General features: G+C 38.6%; 1 protein-coding gene across 5 annotated transcripts in view; it reads right to left on the bottom strand.

Moving 5' to 3' along the window:
- Positions 1-25,381, bottom strand: part of AOPEP (aminopeptidase O (putative)) — a 697,195-nt gene that overhangs the window by 35,739 nt on the left and 636,075 nt on the right. For all 5 annotated transcript variants that reach the window (XM_056524628.1, XM_056524637.1, XM_056524663.1 and 2 more), the window contains one exon: positions 2,143-2,259. In XM_056524628.1, coding sequence (XP_056380603.1) covers positions 2,143-2,259 — 117 coding nt within the window. The remainder of the gene's footprint in view (positions 1-2,142; positions 2,260-25,381) is intronic.

Here is a 25,381-nt window from a genome sequence, read left to right as displayed (position 1 = left end):
GCAGGAAGCAAACAACTCACCTCCTGCTGTATCCTGCAGCCACTACTGAGCACGCTGCTGCCACCGACTCCATGGACATTCCATGTCGATGCCAGGGACCCCTGCCTGCCCCGATGGACAGGTAAGGGACCCTCTACTTGCCCGATCGCCACCCGATCACCTCCCAGCAGGCTTGGTGATTGATTGGTCGTTCGGACCGATCAATAATGCGATCATGAGGTGGCACCTGTGCCCCCTCACTCCTGCTGGTAAAGGTCCCAGACGCCACCTATCACCTTTTTCGGGGTCACCAGAGACCCAATTAACCTGGAATTGCCGCTAATCACCTGTCTGAATTGGTCTCAGGACCCCCCCAGGGGTTTGCACGGGGTGCCTGCTGAACGATTTCAGCAGGCATCCCGGTCCAGTCCCCGTCTGATGAGCGGTGGGGACCGGAATTCCCACGGGCGTACAGGTACGCCCTGGGTCCTTAAGTACCAAGGATCCTTAAGTGGTTACAACATCAAAAAATGGTACACCAACATATATAGACTCAACAGTGGACATTATTTTTGCTTCCACCAAGTGAAAAAAGCCTTAAAAGATATATTTGGCTTATTTGTTGAGGGCTATTCCAGGCTTATATGACAAACGTGGGCTCTAAAGTAGAGCCTGAGAAAAACATGTATTTTGAACAATTGTAGCTGTTCTAAATGATAGGAAATTGCACCAAATTGATAGACTGTCAAATGTCTTTATATAGTTTCCTCAGTTTCACTATTAAGCATGAAGAAATATCTGGATCCTTGCCGAATGAATTAGAAGGGTGGTTTGGTCTGGACAAGTATGACAGGAGGTCCACAACCGGAGCCTTTACCGACAGCTGATACCCTCTGTTTTAAGGGCAACCTCTGACGTGTATTATACTATTCATTTAACATTTTTCAAAACCTGCTGTTTATTCCCATTGTCAATGTTGTGGAATTACTGTATGAAGGTGAAATTCTCCTCTATACTAGTGGAAGACTGAGAGCAGGAGATTGTGAGATCATGTGCGCAGTCCAGGGAGATGAGCAAAAGCCTGCAGCCATTCATTTTGTAATGGCATGAACAGAAAACCATGTCACCCTGTGCTGTACAGAAAGGTGACCCCTGCACATCACTGTCACACATACCACTGTCAATCATCCTTCTGCTGGACTTAACTAGCTGGAGAATAACAGAATTCTGTAGAGTAGCTACTAAGGAACTACAAAGACCAAAACATTTTAAACCTTTTACTCACCGAACGTTGTTTTTGTGCTGCGGGGGTCGACCATGCCCCTCGTGACATCACGGCCATTCCTCCTCAATACAAGTCTATGGGAGGGAGCGTGATGGCCGTCATGCCCCCTCCTATTGACTTGCATTGAGGGGGCGAGACCATGATGTCACGAGGAGCGTGGCCGACCCCTGCAGCGTAAAAACAGCATTCGGAACATTTACTTTCGAATGCTGGCCAGTGGAGTACCCCTTTAATTAGGTCTTAACATTAGCTTCACATGGTGTTCACATAGGCCTCTAAAGATTATAACATTAGTTTCATAGATGACTAGTGTATTCTGTAAGGTGACAGGTAAGAATAAGTAGGAAATTACATGGGAATGAAAGCTACCTTTCTTAAAAGGAGTACCTTTACAGTGCATTGTATATATACAGTGCCTTTACGGAAAAACATACACACCACTTCCAATGAAATAGGCATACTTTCAGCTTATCTGTTTTAGTGAATGCAAATGTCTTGCTACTTTATCTAATGCTGCTATTGCTTCTTTTAGAAATAATTTTTGCTGGTTACTACACACTCTAGAAAATGATAATCTTATCATATTAGGGACACTATGTATATTTTATGTACAGTTACATAAAGTAGCCAAGCAGAATCCTGCAATAAATGTATTTGTCTCATTGCTTTTGTTGTTGTATTACAATAAAATGCCCACAGTTATTTGTACATGTAGAGTATATGGAAAAACAGGTAATAATGATAGACTGTAGGAAATAATATTATTCACAGTATAGATGAAGATCTGAATAATGAGTAAATAGTAGTTTGGGTTTTATGGCATGCACATCTAAACTGATGGTTCCAAAGACTAAATGAAAGGGGCATATGGATCTCACCTCTGCATCCTGCTCCTGCAAGTTGTAGGTGTTCTTCAAGCACTGCAGTGTCTTTGCACATAACGTCTTCTCCTCCAACAGTAAATCCAAAAGCAAAACCAGCTGATCTGGAACAATCTGAAAAAATAAAAGATGGTATTACGTTAGTTGCTAAAAGCAACAAATCTATTCATATAAGACATTCTCCTACTACTATACTGCATGAAAAGTGTGTATTATGTACCAGAAATCAATCACACATATTGAACTGGATTAGGACCACATAGGGAACACAACAATCAACAGTATAATTCATCATATAATGAAAATCAGTCATCACCACAGTCACAAGCAGAGCACTGTTTGTTCTATTGAATGAATGTGATTAAAAAGCTGTATTTTACAGCTGCCAATATAGTGTTGGATGTGTAATGCAGAGTTTTGGATAAGAGAAAAAGTAAAAAAGATAAACGTGTCTGGGTCATAACCCAGACATACACTGCTCAGCGTCTTGTCACTTGTTTCTGAAGTGACTAGGCCTAGTTGTAATTCTAGGTGAAGCACGTCTGGAAGTCCTCAGCCCTGAAGAGACAGCTCTGAGTAAACAAGTAGGCTATATCATAAGATAAACACATAGATCAAATAAAGATAGTTTTCTAAGTATTCATTTCAATAATTTTCAGATTTTTCCATTCATATTTGTCTCAGCCTCACCTAGGATGACCTAAAAAAAAAGCCACCAGAATTTCCATACATATAGAGCCTTTGTTTCATGTCAGAATTTTACAGAATGCAGAGACACGGCTCTACAAGTAAGACTTTGAAATATTACACTGAGGAAACGCCTCACAAACAGAAAGAAAAGAAGTGAGAGATACACACATTCCCAATTATTTTAGAGATAACATATGCGAAAATCCTCAGCTGCCCATGAATACATATGTTTCTTTCAGTGGTCGTATTTGATCCATTACAAGCAAGACGGATTCATGTAACGCTCTCCCCTTCTAAATCTCTAACAATTGCATGTTCTATAGGTCTAAAGACCAGGTGTTTGAGCCCAATATAAATTACCCAGTTGCCAGACAGCTTAAGACAGATCAAACTTTAATAACAATGGCCGCCCTCGGGCCTCCTACTGTATATCTCATCTTACTGCAAAACTGACATTTAAATTATACACCATTTGCATTTTTCTGAATGCGTATCGGTTTGCAACCCTGTTGTCAAATTTCTGCCCTCAAGGTGCAAAGTCTTTCTATCTCATATAAGGTATGGATAAGCTATCAAGAAGCAAAGGTATTGTACAGTTCAGGCCAGATGTGCCCAGCGTCGCTTAAGGAATCAGGTATCTACAGGTTAGTTTAAGCACTAGTAAACATATGAAAACATTGCTTTAATTTAAAAATAATTCCTGTCTCATAGGTGGTACACTGTTTTCCCCTTTTCTCAATAACGTGTCCATTTTGTATTTAAAGAGAATGTATAAAATCTCTTTTTTAAAGACTCAAAAACGCTAAGAATTTCAATATTTTAACAAAATTCATATATATATATATAGTTATCTGCCTGAAAAAATCTGTGAAAGAATAACAATGATGTGTGATAATAATACAGTGTAAATGCTACGCCATTCCTATTACAACAAAGAAACTGTCAATTACGAAAAATATATATTTGCCGTATATGTCCTGTGTATTCTGATCGGTATCAATATTAGTAGAAATTTTGCATTCACAAGTATAAATCACCTCAAAATTGTTTTATTGGTAAATAAAAATTGCACATTTAGTTTACACCAACAAGCTTAATATTAGGAAAGGAATAACAAAAAACAAGGTTGTAAATATTAAGGGCTACTCTAAATAGTTCAGGAATTTTAAAAACGCTGATGAAATTACAGCATTTTTTGGGACAAAAAAATACTCTCTTTCACTACCTCCTTATATAATTTCACTGAACTGTTTACATCATATGGATCAACTTTACAGATCGACAGTCTTAAAGGGTTTACTGATGCCAGAAAAAGTTTAAAATAATCTGTAACAAATAAATAAATATTAAAACCCATATAATTATATATAGCTCATATTGTAATGTACGTGTAAACATTTGCTATATTGTACAGGAAAGGCTACAATCCTTGCATAATCCCTGCACAAATACGTTTAATCATAGCTCATCAAGTTTTCCAGAGTAATCTTGTAATATTATGTCAGATTCCAATATGATCCTGCTCAATAACTAAAATAAACTTTAATAGAATACATTTACCTGTTGCAAGACCTAAACTACAAGCCGAGATATTAAAATATTATAAGTGGAATTGTCGCAAGTTTTACCACAATACCAACTCGGAAAGAGACAAAGAAAAAATAACTGAAAAATTTTCCATAAGGCTTGAAGCATATCCTGATATCCCAGCTTCATCTTTCAGCATGGAAATGTGTGACGTTATCAGACAGGAAATTCGACCTGGCATTTGTGCAGAGAAGTGAAACAATAAGAAAGTTAAAGAAGAAACCTCCCTGCATTATATACCAAAAAAAAACTTGTGGTCGCCGGCCCATCTGTCTCACAACAAGGAAAAAAAAAAACCAAGACCACCCACAAGTCCCAGGCATGATCTGTCAATCCATACATTACAGCAGGACACTTAATGGCAGGTTCCAGGTCTACAGTAAAGACAGTTGAATACTGACCTTTCCACAAGCATGAAATGTGACATAATTCTGCACTTGAACATCCCCAGCTCCAGCCCAGGAGTGGGAATCATACACATCGCACTACAGCTGGCATGCCGAATATCCCATTTGGTTCAGGCTACACTTCAATGAGGGTATTGAAATCCCCCTCTGAGAGAAAATGTGCTGTGGACTAATGCAGCAAGCGATTGATAGTGGCGTGTTTTCTATTATTACTCCATTATCACGCTGGGATCTGTGCCTAAATGAGGCATACTTCCTCCCTGATGCCATTTCCTTTTATCCTGCCTGTAGTCTAAAAACGGATCAATGGGAGTAATACATATGATGTCACTTCAATTTACAGACACTGCCTCCCTCTTTCTCATAGTTCAGATAGATCAATTCTTCCCAAAAATGGTTAAGAAATGCTTACGGATATTCTTCTACCAGAAAAGGGTTCTCTGCTATATTTATCCAAGTTACTACAGCAAGAACTGTTTATACTGAATTAAAGGGAGAAAAGGAACATGAAAGTAGCACGAAAAGGTTTACTATGCAATACTGAATTACATAGTATAGCAGCTATGTCTTAACCACTTGCATACCATTAATAGACCACATGCATCTATTCATATACCAAAGCCAAGAAAGCATCATAAATGGAGAATAAGTATAAAGGAAAGACTGAAACGCCTATTTTTTAATACCAGTCCTGGATTTGGATTAAAACACTAAAAATGGGAACACAACTATGCACATACCGATAAGCCAAAATAGTATAACCACTGACAGGTGAAGTGAACAACATTGATGATCTAATGACAATGGCACCTGTCACAGCGTGGTACCAATTGAGCAGCATGTGATCAGTCAGTTCTTGAAGTTGAAGTGATGGAAGAGGCAAGGATAGGCAAATGCAAGGACCTGAATTACTTCAACAAGGGCCAAACTATCATTTTCTAGACAAAGCAGAACATCTTGCTAATGGCAGTCCTTGTTGGCTATTACTAGTATCGAGTGCTTAGATCCTAGGAAAGGTCAACCAATAAAGTAAGCTAGTGAACTTTAAAGGGGTACTCCGGTGCTTACACATCTTATCCCCTATCCAAAGGATAGGGGATAAGATGCCTGATCGCGGGAGTCCCGCAGCTGGGGACGCCCGTGATCATGCACGCGATTGCAATCAGTCCCCGGAGCATGATCGCTCTATGTCTGATTACGGTCGACCGCAGGGCCGGTGGCGTGTGACGTCACGCCTCCGCCCCTGTGTGACATCACGCTCCGCCCCTCAATGCAAGCCTACGTTAGGGGGCATGATAGCTGTCACGCTCCCTCCCGTAGGCTTGCATTGAGGGGCGGAGCATGACGTCACACGCCGCCCACCCTGTAGTCGCCGGTAATCAGTCCCGAACACGCTCCGGGGACTGATTACAAACAGGGTGCCGCGTGCATGATCCCGGGGGTCCCCAGCGGCGGGATTCCCGCGATCAGGTATCTTATCCCCTATCCTTTGGATAGGGGACAAGATGTTTAAGCACCAGAGTACCCCTTTAAAGTCTTCAGGAGATATAGAAATGAGTGAGCATGCCCAGCTTTTTCACTATACTGAATGGTGACTGCACAGGGTCACGGAATAGAAAAACAGAGCTAATATCTTCCAAAAATACTGCCTTAGTGAAACCTGAGGACAAGGGTTGCACTGGTTTCTAAAGAAATCAGCTCTGTTTTTCTAATACTCAATGATATGCATGAGGGGCAAAGGCTAGCCTGTAGGGTTCAACTCCACATAAGAGGTTTGTAGCACACACTGCTGAAAATATTACTGCTGGCTATGATTTAAAAAATGCAGTGCTGCATGCTGCACTATGGAAAGAAGACAAATCAGTGTAGGCAGTGTGATGCTCTTGGCAATGGTTTACTGGGAAATCTGGCATTTGTGTGGAAGACACTTTAACACATACCGCCTACTTAAACATTGATGAAGTACCCTATTTATTGCAATGGTAGTCTCTAGTGGCAGTGGCCTTTTTCAGCAGGATAATGTGCCCTGCAATACTGTAAAAAGGAGGGATTAAAGGACACAACAAAGAGTTAAAGCTATCGAAATGCCCTTTAAATTCCCCAGATCCCAATGTGATCGAGCATCTGTTGGAATGTGCTAGAAGAAGTCCCATTCATGGAGGTCTCACTAGGCTGCTAATGTTATGATGTCAGATACCACGTGACACCAATAGATGGGATAGAGCTGTTTTGGGAGTTTAAAAGGTACTCCGGTGGAAAACCATTTTTTTTCATATCAACTGGCTCCAGTAAGTTAAACAGATTTGTAAATGACTTCTATTAAAAAAAAATCTTAATCCTTCCAGTACTTATCAGCTGCTGTATACTACAGAGGAAGTTGTGTTGTTCTTTTCAGTCTGACCACAGTGCTCTCTGCTGCCACCTCTGTCCATGTCTGGAACTAAGACCAGTTGAATAAAAAAAAAATAAAAAAATGTTTTCCACCGGAGTACCCCTTTAAATGTTATGGCTGATTTACAGCATGTTCATAGGAATTATCACATGATCACTAGGACTCTTATGATAGCTGCTGAGTCTAACAAAAAAAAAAAATCCTATAACGTCTTACTCGAAGTCACAATATTGGGATACTTCATCTTTAAAAGCTACCGGTAGTTCACATGTGGTAAATTTGCTGTAGATATTTCTGCTACAGTTTCACTCATGTTCACTCATCGGTTTTCTGCAAGCCTTATGCAGATGTGTGGCATAGGTGCAGATATTGCTACAGAAAAATGTGCCACATGTAAACATATGTTGAAAATGTTGGTGTTAAAATATACAATTATATATTATATACTAAAATATGATCACACCAAGATTTTCTGACACCATGGAAAGAAACCCCAAAGTCCTAAACTTCACATATTATATATCAAAATATGTTCCTACTTTTCAGTCTTCATATGGTCTTCATTTCGTTTAGTAATTTTACCATAACCTGGATATTCCTAATATAGCGCTCTGTGTTGGTTCCACTTCTGGTTTTGGTAAAAAATACTGACCAAAATGAGGACCAGTAACAGGTAAAAAAAAACAGAGTAGGTCAAAAACCTAGCCTTAGCCTGCAAGCTACAAATAGTTAAACAAATAGGTTTCCTGCCCCCCAACACTTGGCCAGATTTAAACAGAAAGCACTGTTTACTTTAGGTAATGACGACCTTGCACTAAATGGAGCAGTCATTCCATATTATGTATACCTATTGAAGACAAAGTAGACAAAAACGTCAAAATGCTCAAAAAAAAAACATTGTTGTATTATGAGATTTGCTACACTTCCCAACTATTAAGGCTGTGGCCCTAACGCCTTGTCTTCTGCAAGAGTCCAGAAAATTGAGCTGACTAAAGAGACAGCAATGTCCATTAAAACACGGATAATGAGCCTTATCCATATATTAAACAGATAATGTGACTAAAATATATTGGCCTAATATATACCAATCCTGTAGTTTTCTTTCCTAGTGAGAAAACCCAAAAATAATTGTTTTGTTTTCCAGGAGCTCTTTAAATTTCTTCATTTAACCACACAGACAGTCACTTAAAAATACACTGCTCAAAAAAAAAATAAAGGGAACACTTAAACAACACAATGTAACTCCAAGTCAATCACACTTCTGTGAAATCACACTGTCCACTCAGGAAGCAACACTGATTGACAATCAATTTCACATGCTGTTGTGCAAATGGAACAGACAACAGGTGGAAATTATAGGCAATTAGCAAGACACTCCAATAAAGGAGTGGTTCTGCAGGTGGTGACCACAGACCACTTCTCAGTTCCTATGCTACCTAGCTGATGTTTTGGTCACTTTTGAATGCTGGCGGTGCTTTCACTCTAGTGGTAGCATGAGACAGAGTCTACAACCCACATAAGTAGCTCAGGTAGTGCAGCTCATCCAGGATGGCACATCAATGCAAGCTGTGGCAAGAAGGTCTGCTATGTCTGTCAGCGTAGCATCCAGAGCATGGAGGTGCAACCAAGAAACAGGCCAGTACATCATGAAACATGGAGGAGGCTGTAAGAGGGCAACAGCCCAGCAGCATGACCGCTACCTCTGCCTTTGTGCAAGGAGGAGCACTGCCAGAGCCCTGCAAAATGACCTCCAGCAGGCCACAATTGTGCATGTGTCCACTCAAATGGCCAGAAACAGACTCCATGAGGGTGGTATGATGGTCCGACGTCCACAGGTGGGGTTGTGCTTGCAGTTCAACACCATGCAGGATGTTTGGCATTTGCCAGGGAACACCAAGATTGGCAAATTCGCCACTGGCGCCCTGTGCTCTTCACAGAGGAAAGCAGGTTCACACTGAGTACATGTGACAGACGTGTCAGAGTCTGGAGACGCCGTGGAAAATGTTCTGCTGCCTGCAACATCCTCCAGCATGACCGGTTTGGCGGTGGGTCAGTAATGGTGTGTGGTGGCATTTCTTTGGGGGGGCCACACAGCCCTCCATGTGCTTGCCAGAGGTAGCCTGACTGCCATTAGTGAGACCCCTTGTGAGACCATATGCTGGTGCGGTTGGCCCTGGGTTCCTCCTAATGCAAGACAACGCTAGACCTCATGTGGCTGGAGTGTGTCAGCAGTTCCTGCAAGAGGAAGGCATTGATGCTATGGACTGGCCCACCTGTTCCCCAGACCTGAATCTGATTGAGAACATCTGGGAAATCATGTCTCCTTCCATCTACCAATGCCAAATTGCACCACAGACTTTCCAGGAGTTGGCAGATGCTTTAGTCCAGGTCTTGGAGGACATCACTCAGGAGACCATCTACCACCTCATCAGGAGCATGCCCAGGCATTGTAGAGAGGTCATACGGGCACATGGAGGCCACACACACTACTAAGCCTCATTTTGACTTGTTTTAAGGACATTACATCAAAGTTGGATCAGCCTGTAGTGTGGTTTTCCACTTTTATTTTGAGTGTGACTCCATATCCAGACCTCCATGGGTTGATAAATTTGATTTCAATTGATCATTTTTGTGTGATTTTGTTGTCAGCACATTCAACTATGTAAAGATGAAAGTATTTCATATGATTATTTCATTCATTCAGATCTAGGATGTGTTATCTTAGTGTTCCCTTTATTTTTTTGAGCAGTATACTTTGGGGTGTATTTCAGGACAAGGGACATCTGGATAAAGATGAGGAAAAGCTGTCGTTTCTGGGCAGTGTCTGGGCTGGAATGTTAAGAACACTGTATCCTTTAGGTAGACACCAAATTTCATTTTATGGTTCGCTGACTTCAAAGTTAAATCTTTCTTCAAATACTCATTAATCTCCATCTCATACTATCATTGCGATTTACAAATATATAAAGAACAAGAAGTCTAATGGACAATCCAGACCTGCCTTAGGCCGCCTGCACATGATTTCAAGGGGCATTCATGCAAGCCAAAGGACATCCCCTACATTTATGTCTCCTATGATGTAACTAGATAATAGTATGGTCCTTTAAATATTTTATTATTATTATTATTATTATTATTTTTTATCAAAACCTAGACGTAAGACTCAGTGACATAATATGCTTTACTCACAGAGGGGAATGACATGTTTGTCCAGAGTGAGCCCAGGGTGGAAACACCAATGCTTCATATCAGGTTTTAAAGGTTATCCTGGCAAGTGTAATCCAGAAGATATTTTCCATTTGTTTACCTCAAGGATTATATCCAGCTAACCCCAAATATGGACAAAATAATGGTCACTGTTTGTTAGTAGAGATGTTTTGAAGGATTCTTATGATGCGATATCTAAAGTTCTGCTTATTCTGCTTGTGTTGAGTCCTAGTAATTTGCACGACAGCAGTAGTGGTGTTCACTTGAATGGGACAACACTGCAGGTCCCTACTCTGACAAAATAAATAGTATAGCAATGCAAGGATGAGCGCAAGTAAAACAAACAAGCAGTGTGGTACCTCCAACTGATCAGTGGGGGGTGCTGGGAATCGTACCCCTGCTGATCTACTCTTCATAACCTAGCTGGAGTATAGGCCATCAATTATTACAGACTTTATAATCCTTTTTGGGCTGATATGCTTTCTGTTTGGATCACATTGTGGCTAAGATGACATAGGCTTGTAATCCGCATGCAAAATGCAGTTATATTAGGTTTGTCTAAAACCAGCATTTCAGTATATGTTCACACAGAAGGAATATGCTACGGATTTTGGTGCATATTTGTTGTGGATTATTGCTCTAATAGAACACATAGGCCCAAAAAGCCTTTTTATGTGAATGTTAATAAAACTTGTATTTTAGGTGGATAAATTACTTTGCTACTAGCTCTAATAGTAGTTTCACTTTTCTTTACTGACCTGTTGGTGATGTGTATAGGTCAACAGAATTATTATTTTTTATTGTTTGATAAAACTCAGGTACAGGTACTCCCTCAAATGCCATTGCTGTGTAAGGAAAAAATACACCAAGAATAATGCCAATTCTTCAGAAAAAAATTCTTAAGTGACATCATGAATGAATCACATGACTTTTAATGAGAAGACTGCTGGAACAAATGTCAAAGGAAAAAACAACTATAGTAATACAAACTATTCTTGAAAAAAATGTTACAAAAACTATATCTTGGGCTAAGTTTCCACTTGGTTTTTTCTCTGGCAGTTTTTGGAAAACTGCCACTGCAGTTTTTGGGCCAAAGCCAGAAATGTATTCAAAAGGAATAGGACATATAAAGGAAGGACTTATACTTCTCCTCCCTTATGGATGCACTTCTGACTTTGGCTCAAAAACAGCAGTGGCAGTTTTCCAAAAACTGCCAGAAAAAGAGTGGAAACTTAGACTTGGGAGTACAAAACAGTTTTTTTACAGGCCAAAAAAACGCCTAAAATTGCCTTAAGGTGTTTGTCATCTTCTGCATTGTTCTTGCATACAGTTGTGCTGTTTCATATTGCCGACAACCTGATATTTTACTTGTATCAAACCAAAGGTCTACTAGTTTTTTGTTACTTGTCAGCCATTGGCTGTTCGGGCATGCTAGGAGTTGTAGTTTAGCAACAGATACACCCTGGTTGGGAAACATTGACTTTATGTATGCTAAAAGAGTATACTGGCATTTTCTAGACTGGTATATTTTTCATACTATACAGAAAGATATGAGGTATACCATGCTATTCTATATAGAGAAACACAAAAACGTGGCAATGGCTGACATATGCCAGTGTATGCCTATACAGTAGGATACATTTAGGCATATGTGAGGAAATATTCCTACAAGAAAACAAAAACAGCCCCATTTGTATTATTAGTTTGACATTGGTTACTCTTTGATCTACTCTTTGATGCTTATGTCTATTGGTGTACTGTTTTGTTCACCTTTATTTGGCATAGATGTACAAGGATGCACTGTATAATTTATTCATTCGGTTCACTCCCTGCCCATAATGAAGCTTGCAATTTCCTTACCACAAACACTCAGTATTATCGGAACCTGCCATCATGTTTTTGTGATGTGGGAAGAAAATGGAGTACCCAAGATGTAAAACCTCCTCAAGAAAAGATAGAAAACGTCCACACAAGAGCAGAAAAGAATGTCAGCAATTCTGCAAACAGTTCAGTGAAATAGTTATACTCACAATAAATAATTTCTCATAGTTACTGTGTTTTATATATATCTCTCAACTTATATACATTCATTCATGATAGAATGTATGTAGACAGTCTGAATGGAAAAATATATATAACTCTAATACTCAAAACGCTTTCTCTAAATCCTTAGTACAGTACTAAAATCAATGGCCTGTATATGTACACTCTCGGAAGCATATACAGAATGGAAATGGGCCTCTTCCTTGTAAAGAATTATAGGCAATGCAATGGGAAAGACTTTAGTCATCATGAACACATAACTAAACATTACATTATTTGTTAATCCTATCTTTCAACAATGCAGCATTCTTTGCGATACAATATGTGTGTGGTCTGCTAAGAACAACCAATCACAGAGTAGGTAATAGGGGCCGTTCCTGCAGGTGAAGCAGCTAAAACCACATAATAGTCACTCCACTTCCCATCTAACATTCCAAGTGCAATCTTTGAGGTTGACACATAAGGAGCCATGGGTTATATTTTGATCTCGATTACAGACCATGTTATGCCAAGTCATTATTGTTGTAACTGAAATGAAATGCAATCTTCCAATCATGAAATCTAGATTCTGGAGCATAGGCACTGCTCGAACCATACACGACAGTTCATGTACATTCTGTCTGCTCACTCACCATGAGCAACTGTTTGTTAGTCCACAAGGACTACTTTAGTCTCTGGTACTTGCGTCATTCTTCCTGGCACATGCATCAGCTGACATTCTCTTATCTTTTCATCTTTGTCTCAAGCACATACCAAACTTTTTTTTTTAACTCTCTTTCCTAATTCCCTTAATATTGAAAAAAAATATGCATCTTTCTAAGGCAAAAAATAAAATAAAAAGTATACACTGTTTCACTGATGCTAGGCACAAGGTAAAAAGTCAGTGAAGTATATTCCTACACTAGCTCTATATTGACATCATCATGGTATTATAACTACGTTGCTCAGCAATATAAATATATATTCTATATTTTTTTTATTAACCCAATATTAGACTGGACAATGAATTCCGAAGATGAATAAAGGCTATATTATAAATCACATTAGAATAAGACTGTTGTATGGGAATGTCAAAGGTCTTGAGTTGTTTCTGTTTTAATATAGAGCAAACATATTCAAGATAAATATATTTCAAAGTAAAGGATATTAGATTCTGGAAAATTTTATATTTTCCATTTCCATTCCCTTTTTCTTTCTTCTTGCAACCAGGTAACTAGCACAGCATGCAGATTGAGTTGTGGCAGACTAAACCAGTGTTATTGTAACACAATACATTTCATGTTATTTCTATAGTGAACCAACCAGTGTTTACAATATTGATCTCTTTTGTCATAAGTTCTTTATCTGCCCATCTCTCCCTTTTAGGTTTCCAAGATGTTCTTTACATATCACTTGTGAATTATAGGAGATAATGCTGAATCTATTGAATAACATGTTACTCAGAATTATATTCCATGTAACATTTTAAGACCATGCGTAGGAACACTATAAACTAATATTAACATACAAACAATAGAGTTATGTAAATATGACAGCTTAAGGCGTTAGCTATTATCGTGCCTTTACAGCAAACCAAGGTAGTATATGCTTAAGAAAAACTAAAAAAAAAAAAAAACTAAGATCTAAATCACAAACCCAAATACACAAGAAATAAAGAATTTTAATGATATGATCCAAGAAAAATCTCGAATAAGTTCACATGATTTCATAAAGAATAAACTTAGGTTACCAATATGGTTCTTAACTTCACTGTACGCCTACACAATTAGGTTATGTCACATGCATATAAAGCTTTTGTAACCTTCAACTTAGAAAGCATAGTAACAGGTTAAAAACACAATAGTGTTATCTTCCTCTATGAGGTTAGACCAGGTTAACAATTAACATTGAGTAAATGTGTGTCTCACAAGTAGGACATAATATATTTAGGTATAGCCATTAGAGCCCTGAATTAAGGTTACCTTGTTCTGTAGAAGGATGAATGACTGAAAGGCTGCTTAGATGTGACAAGACTGGAATTCCTGCCTAAGTGTTTGTTCTCACCTGGATTGCTCTCACCTGGTTATACCTTTTATGTCAGCACAATATTGTGCTGTCAGACCAGGTGTCCACTCCCTGTACATCTCACCAATCACTCTATAGCTTTGTACCTGCCCCACCTTAACAAAAAAGGAAAAAAAAAAAAAAAAGCCTTTGCAGGTTTAAATTTTCCACCCTATAGTTCCCATTATTATAACAGTGTCTAAAGGCTTTGTTCTCTGAGCCATCAACTCTCACCATGTAATTACATTAATGAAAAGATTTTGTTCTACTGTTAACCCTAATGCTCCTGAAAGCCGGAGTCACCATTCACAGCACAGAAGTCCTACAGGAAGAGAATAATATAAAACTCCCATATAAAGTATTGCAATATCAAGACTTTGCAACAAAGAATTAATGCTGTACCACATGAACGTTAACTAAAGCCTTAGTATATTTTGATTCTGAAGGCTCTCCCCCTTTACCCACAGGGGAAAAACATGTTGTGTCCTTTAGATCCTTTGCCAAGTTAAGGCCTGCAGTTTATTAGGGACTATATAAGCTAAGACCGTGACACGAAACTCCGGTTTATAATTACATGCCACCGAGTACCTTATCAAAAAGGCAAAAAAAGTTGCTTTTTTCCTGTTTAAAAAGTAATCATGACCAGAAAAGAAAAAACTCAGCTGTACAACACCAGGGTTTGTTGCAAATACACTATAGGTTTGGTGAAAAGGTAATATTGCATTAGCTCTGGCTTGTATAACTTTTTAAACTTGTCACAGATTTATAAAGAATTTGCATTTTTTTTAAGCACTGCTTAAAATGCAAAAATAAAAAATCTACTTCATGTTTCACAGGAATTGACAAGCATTAACCTTGAGTATTCCCAGAGATGGGCCCATTAACAAGCAATAATACTGGTTAGGAACTCCTAATAAAGCATGCCCAGTGGAGTGAAAAATTAGTTTTTTTCTTCCAATTCTGACTCTATTGACATTTTCATTGTGTTCACATAAATATTCACATCAATAAAAAGTAGTCAGCCAATGAGCCTCTACTGAAAGCCAACAGCTATTTTGTTTTATTTGCTGCTCTAAAAAAATAATGTTTATACATAGAATGGCGCATGGGGTCCAGGACTATTATGTGGCCGTTGTGTCTATACACAAACATTGACACCTGGATATCTCTGCAATCTTAGATGTTAAAGCCTATTAGTATATGAAGACAAATAGCTCAATAACACTTTTTTTTCCCTGAAACCTCTTTATCAACTTTTCCTCTTATCCTACAGAATTCTCAAGTACTATTGATGATTTCCTGGTTATATATTGGTCTTAACCCCTTAAGGACAAAGCCCATTTTGGCCTTAAGGACCAGGCCAATTTTATTTTGGCGTTTGTTTTTTTCCTCCTCGCCTTCTAAAAATCATAACTCAGTTTTTTTGCATGACCAATTGTATATTGCATGACCTTTGTAATTACATCAATCATTTTACTATAAAATGTACGGCAAACCCCAAAAAATATTATTTGTGTGGGAAATTGAAAAGAAAACTAAAATGATACCCATGATTACATACTTTTCTAATATTGCACTGCTTTTAAAAAACTCAAATTTTTTTCACAAAATAAGTATGTTTAAAATTGCCCTATTTTGACCACCAATAACTTTCTCATTTTTCCATACACGGAGCTGTATGAAGGCTAATTTTTTGCCCCGTGATCTGTAGTTTTTTTTTTTGGTACCACTTGCGTATATCTGAGTATCTGATCACATTTTATTATTGTTTTATTTTTTGGGGAATGTGATGTGACCAAGACAGCAACTTTCTTTTTTTTTTTTTTACTTTTATGCCCCTCACCACACAGAATCATTTACATTATATTTTGATAGTTTGGGCATTTACGCACGCAGCAATACCAAATATGTTTATTCATTTTTTTGAACGCTTTTTGGGGATAAAATGGGAAAAAGGGATGATTTATATTTTTATTGGAGGAGGGGCTTTTCAATTTTTTTAAAACTTTTTATAACTTTTTTTGTTTTACACTTTTTATCTCATAGGGGACTATTTATAGCTATCATAAGATTGCTAATACTGTTCAGTGCTATGCATAGGCATACCACTGATGAGTATTATCGGCAATCTTCTTCTGTGGTCTGTTCAATGTCAGACTAGAGAAAAAGATGCCAGGCGATGAACGGAGGCAGGTGAGGGGACCTCTGTCCGCGATCAGATCAGCCATCTAAAGTGCCACATTGTCACAGATGCCGTGACCTGTACTGATCACAGCACCTGAGGGGTTGATGGCGGACATCAGGCTGATCGCTGATGTCTGTCGCTACTGGCGAGTTCCTGGCTGCTGATTGCATCCTGGACCTGCCGCGCACGATGCAAGCACTGCTCCAGTGTTCACGTTATGTATAGGACGTAAATGTATGTTCTAAGTCCCAGTGCATCAGGACGTACATTTACGTCCTATGTCCTTAAGGGGTTAAAGGGGTACTTTTATATAGCAGACAGCCCAGGCTTTCTGCCATATATTTAAAAAAAAACTCTTGCTTTACTCCTATGCTCCCCCATTGTCTCTGGTATCGCTGCTTAAGTCCCCACTGTGATTCTCCTCCTGATGCCGGGGATTGATGCTCCACAGTGTAGCTTAGCTATTTGCTGGTTTCTGTGGTGTCTCCCCTGAGCCAATGATTGGCTGAGCGGCGATGTGATGTTTCTAGCCGAGGGACCATGAAGTAGCCCGAGGAGCACTGGAGGTAATTAAAGGTTTTCTTTTCACCAGAGTATCCCTTTAAGTGCTTCACATAATAATTACTAGTGACCATAATGGATGGTCCTATTGCACTACATACGTAGACAGTGTGGTCACCAATACATGAAAAACATAAGTTTTGTAATAAATGATAGATGATAATGATAAGTTAAAGGGGTTTATACTTTATGTAGATACATATTTGGTGAAAAATTTAAAAATTATGCTTATTAAATAAACATTCCCCTTCTGATACAGGACATTCTGATTCTTTAACTGCAATGTAAATAATCAATTTTAATACTTAAAAATATGGGGTTTCCCCAGCCTAATTCAGTTGTGGGCTTCCTAACTGTCCAAATACATTACAACCAGAAGGTGATGAAGTGAAGACCAGCACTGACCCCAAATATTCCCCAAAGCTTTGATGATGTATACTGTTTTGTACTGTTGACATTCCAGTAGTAGTTACACTACAAGAGAACTGTACGAGGAGGTTTACATTTTTATTTAATATTGACATTATTGTACTTACTATTGTTTTGTTCTGTAAAATGTAAAATGTGTGCTTAGAGGAGGAGAAGTGGCTACCAGAGCATGGCCACTCTAGGGTAAAATGAATGAGAGATACAGAAAACGTTATGTGCCATAGATGTTAATAGTGTGAAAATTCTATTAACCAAAGCAGTTTGGCAGAGGGGTAAGAAGGGACTCCCTTGCCTGGAGCTTTTCTTCAATTGAATGTTTAGGTTTACAGATTTTCTCTACATTCCTATAACTGGGTTTTGTTTTGTTTTTAACCAGATGTATTATCCATTGTATACAAATGGCAGTTCTGTTCAAGTCCTTGAGTTAGTAGGCAAAACAGTTGCACATGTAAGATTTTGTATGGCTCAACTAGAAAAGTTCTCAGTGACCGCAAAAGTTTACTTCAAGTAAGACGTTTCAACAATCTTGGTTTATTAGATGCTTTAGTAACCCATCCTTTCACCAGTGCATTTTATATTTTGGCCTGTTCTACTTCTTTATCATCCATTCTTGGGTATTTTTTGCATTTTATGCACATAGGGCAAACATGTTTTTAAAGGCATAAAAATGCTGTACATTTGTCAGATTTATTTAGCATTTTAGTCTTTCTTCACAGAAATGAAAGTCTGCTAAAAACAGATTTAAATTTCTGTGACTCAGATATACTGTATGACTCATTTTCTCCCCGAAACATTTAAAAACACGCCCTCCAAGCGGAATCTCAAGCCAGAACATTACCATTTCACCTCATTCTTCTGCTTGCCAGTTGTTCTCAATCAGCATATATTGCCTTTTACAGGACTTTGCACCCCAAGGGGGAAATAGGAAGGGAGTAGCTCAGTCAGTAGCAGAACACGCTAAGGGCCTGGCTCCACAAGTTTCTAGGCTCCTACTGCTGCAGGCACCAAAATTAACACTGAATGGATAACAGATCAGAGTTACCAGCCCTCACAGTCAATACTTATTGACAACTGTGTAGAAATCTCCAAGAAGTTATTGACATGTTCTGCCGTAATTCTTAAAAGTGAAAACATGAATAGCTTATACTGTAGCAACCTTGTTAGACATTAAATATATTTTTAACAATACTTGAGACGGAAAGGTCTTATGCACAGGCTTGTATTATGGACATGAAAGTACTGTATTCTCAACGGGAAGCAAAATATCCACAGTATGGTTGCAAGATTTTTCGCAGATTCATATAGGTTATACAGACTCAATACAGACAGATCTGTACAATTCTGTAAATTTATTTTATGGATCTGTACCACATGGTTTTGTAGTAGGGTAGATTTCAAAAGTTCTGTAATAATGCAAACAAGACAAGCATGGAAAAAGAGAATCCAGCTTCCAAACAAAGTAGTATCTTCAAAACTTTATTGATCCATCTTAACCCCTTAAGGACTCAGCCCATTTTGGCCTTAAGGACTCAGACAATTTAATTTTTACGTTTTCATTTTTTCCTCCTCGCCTTCTAAAAATCATAACTCTTTTATATTTTCATCCACAGACTAGTATGAGGGCTTGTTTTTTGCGCGACCAGTTGTCCTTTGTAATGAAATCACTCATTGTATCATAAAATGTATGGCGCAACCAAAAAACACTATTTTTGTGGGGAAATTAAAACGAAAAACGCAATTTTGCTAATTTTGGAAGGTTTTGTTTTCACGCCGTACAATTTCTGGTAAAAATGACATGTGTTCTTTATTCTGAGGGTCAATACGATTAAAATGATACCCATTATTATATACTTTTATATTATTGTTGCGCTTAAAAAAAATCACAAACTTTTTAACCAAATTAGTACGTTTATAATCCCTTTATTTTGATGACCTATAACTTTTTTATTTTTCCGTATAAGCGGCGGTATGGGGGCTCATTTTTTGCGCCATGATCTGTACTTTTTTTTGATACCACATTTGTATATAAAAAACTTTTAATACATTTTTTATAATTTTTTTTTAATAAAATGTATTAAAAAAGTAGGAATTTTGGACTTTTTTAATTTTTTTTCGTTCACGCCGTTCACCGTACGGGATCATTAACATTTTATTTTAATAGTTCGGACATTTACGCACGCGGCGATACCAAATATGTCTATAAAAAATGTTTTTTACGCTTTTTGGGGGTAAAATAGGAAAAAACTGACGTTTTACTTTTTTATTGGGGGAGGGGATTTTTCACATTTTTTTTACTTTTACTTTTACATTTTTTTACATTTTTTTTTACACTTGAATAGTCCCCATAGGGGACTATTCATAGCAATACCATGATTGCTAATACTGATCTGTTCTATGTATAGGACATAGAACAGATCAGTATTATCGGTCATCTCCTGCTCTGGTCTGCTCGATCACAGACCAGAGCAGGAGACGCCGGGAGCCGCACGGAGGAAGGTGAGGGGACCTCCGTGCGGCGTTATGAATGATCGGATCCCCGCAGCAGCGCTGCGGGCGATCCGATCGTTCATTTTAATCGCGAACTGCCGCAGATGCCGGGATCTGTATTGATCCCGGCACCTGAGGGGTTAATGGCGGACGCCCGCGAGATCGCGGGCGTCGGCCATTGCCGGCGGGTCCCTGGCTGCGATCAGCAGCCGGGATCAGCCGCGCATGACACGGGCATCGCTCCGATGCCCGCGGTTATGCTTAGGACGTAAATGTACGTCCTGGTGCGTTAAGTACCACCTCACCAGGACGTACATTTACGTCCTGCGTCCTTAAGGGGTTAAAAAGCCAGTATGTCACCAACACATGTCAGACACATTTAGATTAAGGGCACCTCCATGTGTCCAAAAATTCTTTGGTGACATACTGGCTTTTTAAGATCAAAAAGGCATTAAAGATTTTATTTATTTATGTACTGTATCTGTCACATTGCCTCGATGGACCAGAGACTTTCCATGCTACCTTTACATTAAGCCCTACTGAGGATTGGATACTCAAAATACAGATGTAGCAGCGTTATCAGAGTCATAATGTGTTAACTAGCTCCGTTAACCCATCAAGGCTGACTTTTAACTCTGCTAAATCTGTAGGTGAGCCTGCTTTTTCTGTGATTGTAAACAAAACAAACAGAAAAAGGTTGTTTTCATTTAAAATTAAATATATACTAATAATATATATTGAAGTGAGATGGAAACCAAATAAGAAAAAACATAAAACATACATGTTAGAGTAAAACGTTAGAAGAATATTTTCTATGAATTATAGTTAAAGTGCTATAATTGAATTCAAATGGTAAAACATGTAAACGAAAGATAATTAGATCAGAATGAAACTTAAAAAGAACCTCCCAAGTTTTTTTATACTTTTTTTTTCTTCAAAAAAGGACATTATCTTTTTACAACTTGTTAAATAATTTATTGAATACCGGTAACATGAACTCTTCAAAATGTGTATCTGCAAGGACACAGCCAGACACAGCCATATAAAGCTGCCTTCCTGAGTGACCTCTACTTCATACACCGACTTGCAGATACAACGTTGATAGCTCATGCCAAGTCCTTAATCATTGTTGCAAAATTATGTTCAGATAAGTAAGCCAGTTTTATCATGACTTATGCCACAGAGCTCCTTTGGCATCTTTTCCCTTCAAATAAAGGTGAATTTCAGTCTTATTTTTTGAAATAAAGAACCAACAAATATACATGTGGGATTACAAAAATCTAGGTGTTGACATTTTTTAAAGAGTACCTGTCACCAAATAAACTTTTCTAAACTAACTCAGGCTATGTTCCTTAACTACTCCTAACATTCCTCCCACCCTTAAAAAAAATTTCAGAGCTTTAAAAAGCTGTGTATCATACCTTTATTCTTGCTCACAATCTCCAAGCAGGAGAAAGTGGGCGTTTCCCAGCAGGCATGACATCACTGCTGGGGGACTACTTATGTCCTTGCATCGTTGAAGTGCTGTTATAAATAGTTGACCTCAAGCTCTGTGCAGCTTTTATTGAGGCTCTATGCATATTTCAGTGAGGCTCTGTACATGTTTCAGTGAGGCTCTATGCAAGTTTCAGTGAGGCTCTATGCATGTTTCAGTGAGGCTCTATGCATGTTTCAGTAAGGCTCTTTGCAGCTTTCAGTGAGGCTCTTTGCAGCTTTCAGTGAGTCTCTGTGCATCTGTCATTCAAGCTCAGTGCAGGGAGAAGCACTTCCTAAGTTTGGTCTCATTCCAGGCCAGGAGGAGACCAAACTCACTGTATTAATTGTGGCAGGGATCAGAACAGAGCGACCTCTATTACATTTTAAACATATTTATGTTGATCATGTTAAAAGCAAGTTAAGTGTCTGATAATTACACAAGGAACACTATCTTAAAAGTTTTATTTGGTGACAGGTACTCTTTAAAGGGGTACTCCAGGAAACTGAACGTATCCCTTATCCACAAGATAGGGGATAAGTGTCTGATTGTCGGGGGGTCTAATTGCAAAGTCCTGAATGCGGCCACGCCTGTTTACCCGTCCTGGCTTGGCCAATCACTGAGGACTAAGTAGCCAGGGCAGGGCCACATACTGGAGATTGTGGGGATCCCAGCAGTCATGCACTTATACCCTATCCTGTGGATTGGGAATACGTTCAGATCCCTGGAGTACCCCTTTAAGGAAAGCCATGACTTTGAAGATGCTGTCCAATCTGCATGCAATGTTTAGAAGCAAGAGGAGCTGAGCAGATTAATAAATAGTTTTCTGGGAAAACAATCAGCAGCACTAGGAATTCACTCATAAATCCTTTGATAATTTTTTGTTTCGGAGTCCGGTAGGCGGTTCTTCTCTGTAGCCATCTTTATATGCTACTCATACAGGAAAAGCTGTAGGTTCACCCGCAGGACTACATAGCCCAGAATAGCCCTACATAGCCCTAGCAGAGATTTACATAAATAAATTACAAGTTATCCAGGGACTTGTCCCATACAACTATATATTAGTTTGCTCAGCTCCTTCTGCTCTATAACATGATGTCTGCAGATGGGATTATCATTTTAACTGTGACAGGTTCTGTCATGCCCTATTAAAACAACTGTTAATTCTATGAGTCTGGCTATATTGAAAGAATGTTTTTGCCTATGTATTATATTTTTATGTGTACATAATAGGTAAATATCACTCATACAAAGATGGCACCTAAAGAAAGCTAGCTAAAAGTGAATAGTCCTATTCCATTCATGATAGGTATAGATATCAAAATTATGGTGAAGAAACATTTGTGTGAATCTTTAAGACAATATAGTTATCCATATAATATAGTACATCTCCTTCCATTTTTCTTGCCCCTAAAGTTCAAAATGAAGCATGATTGATATTATTGTTTTAAAAATTACAATATTACATAAAAAAAATGTATTTAAAATATAAACCAATATACATTACAATGATCAATGGTTTCTAATGCTGGTCTCACAGCAAAGAATCATGCAGCAGAACAAAGAGCAGAGCTGTCAATTACACTACAGCAATCCCACCAACAACCACTCCTCATAGTGTAAACAGTGCAGATAACATGGCTGTAGCTATAGAATAGATGGCTATTGTTTACATGGGTGTAACTTTAGCAGGAGCAGTCATTGCAGCTGCTATGGGGCTTAGAAGTTGAGGCAGACACCCAGGGGCAAGGAAGTTTTACCTTTTCATACAGAATAACATGTTGCTGTCTTTCTGGCGCCATTTGTCATACCTTTTATTTTTGCCACTTATACCACTGTTTCAGATTCCTGTCATAAGGTTGTGGTGGGCCATCTCATTTTGCTATGAATTCTAGTTATGCCCCTGGTTTTATATGTCAGTCTTTTATTGCATTTATTTGTGATTTAAGAATGAAGGAAGGATTTATTTCCATAAACAGATTTTCAAGATTGTGTGAAATTTCTAGAAACAAGGTATCATTTGTATTATGTGTCATAATAACTGTTAGTGGGGCTGATATAGCAATACCACAATACATATCAAGCTGAACAGATGTAGTTAGGAAATTCTCTGAGCCGAGTGGGAGACAGAAACATAATTTATATTTACGGGGAAGCTCATTAGTATGATTTGTACCTGTCCCTTCTGGGATTACTCAAGCCAGACTGAAAGCACACAAGATCCCACATGCCAGGAATCCCACAGCCAGATTTATGCTACTGTGTCCTTAAAGAGATACATTTACATTAGTGCTTCAATAAAGAGAATTGTTACTGTTCACTGCATGCCCTATGTACAAATATGGCCCAAATGTTAACAACTATCACATGAAAAGCCTAGGTCAAGGGGTATGTGTTCTGCTTGCGGAGAACAGGGTGGTCGCAGATGGTAAAAAAATATGCAGTGCATTTTTCAGACCCTTTCCCTATGTTGCAGACTTTAGCATTAATTAAAAAAGAAAAACTTCATGTTTTCCCCTCATCATTTTGCACTTTATATCCCACAATGAAAACAGAATATTAGAAATCTTTGCTAAGTTATGGAAAAGGAAAAACTAAAATACTGTATTTACATAAGTATTCAGACCCCTTACTCCATACTTAGTTAAAGCACCCTTGGCAGGGATTACAGCCTCCAGTCTTCTTGGGTATAATGCAACAAGGTTTGGAAGCCTGGATTTGGGGATGTTCTGTCATTCTTCTCTGAATATCCTTTCAGGCTCTGTCAAGTTAAATAGGGACCATTGCCCGACAGCCATTTTAAGTCTCTCTTGAGATGTTCAGTTGGGTTTAAGTCAGGGCCCTGGCTGGGCAACTCAAGGCCATTTATGGAGTTGTCACTAGGCCATGTCTATATATTTTTTTGGCTATGTGCCTAGGGTCATTTTGGCCCAGTCAGAGGTCCAGAGCACTCTGGATCAGGTTTTCAGTAAGAATAATGTGTGGTTTCCTCCAAACATGTCACTTAGGATTAAAGGCAAAAATGCCAATCTTGTTTCTCACAGCCTGGAAGTCCTTTAGGGGCTTTTTTTTTATTTTATTTTTTTATTACAACCTCAGGTTTTCATATAGTTGAGATAAGGCTTTGTTCTGGCTACTCTGCCATAAAGCACAGATTGGGGGAAGTTTCTCCAATCTGCACACAGGATGTTTGGAGCTTAGCCAGAGTGACCAATGGGTTCTTGGTCATATCTCTTGCCGAGGCCTCCCCCCCCCCCCCCCCACCATTACTAAGTCTGGTGGGATGTTCCAAAATTCTTTCAATTATGGAGGTAACTGTGCTCTTGGAAGCTTTCAGTGTACCCTTTTTCAGACCTGTGGCTCCTTTCAATCCTGTTTCTGAGCTCTGAGATGCATTGTCAGATGTGAAACCTTATATTGACAGAGCTGTGTCTTTCCAAATCATGTCCAATCAATTGAATTTACCACAGAAGGGCTCAGATGAAGGTGCAGAAACATCTCAAAGATGATCAAGAGAAATGGGAGGAAAGCTAAACTTCAGGTGGTCTCAATACTAATATCCACATGAAATTTTAGATTTTCCTTTTTAATAAATGTGCAAAAATTGCTAAAATTCTATCTTTATATTTTCATTTTAGGGTATTGAGTGGAGAATGATGGGGAATGAATATATATTTTTTTATTTTAGCACAAGGCCGCACCATAGCAAAATGAGGAAATAATTAAAGGGT

Source organism: Hyla sarda, chromosome 1, assembly GCF_029499605.1.
Source record: "Hyla sarda isolate aHylSar1 chromosome 1, aHylSar1.hap1, whole genome shotgun sequence".
Taxonomy (NCBI): Eukaryota; Metazoa; Chordata; class Amphibia; order Anura; family Hylidae; genus Hyla; species Hyla sarda.
The sequence above is the reverse complement of the archived record's forward strand: the minus strand, read 5'-3'. Positions and strand labels throughout refer to the sequence as shown.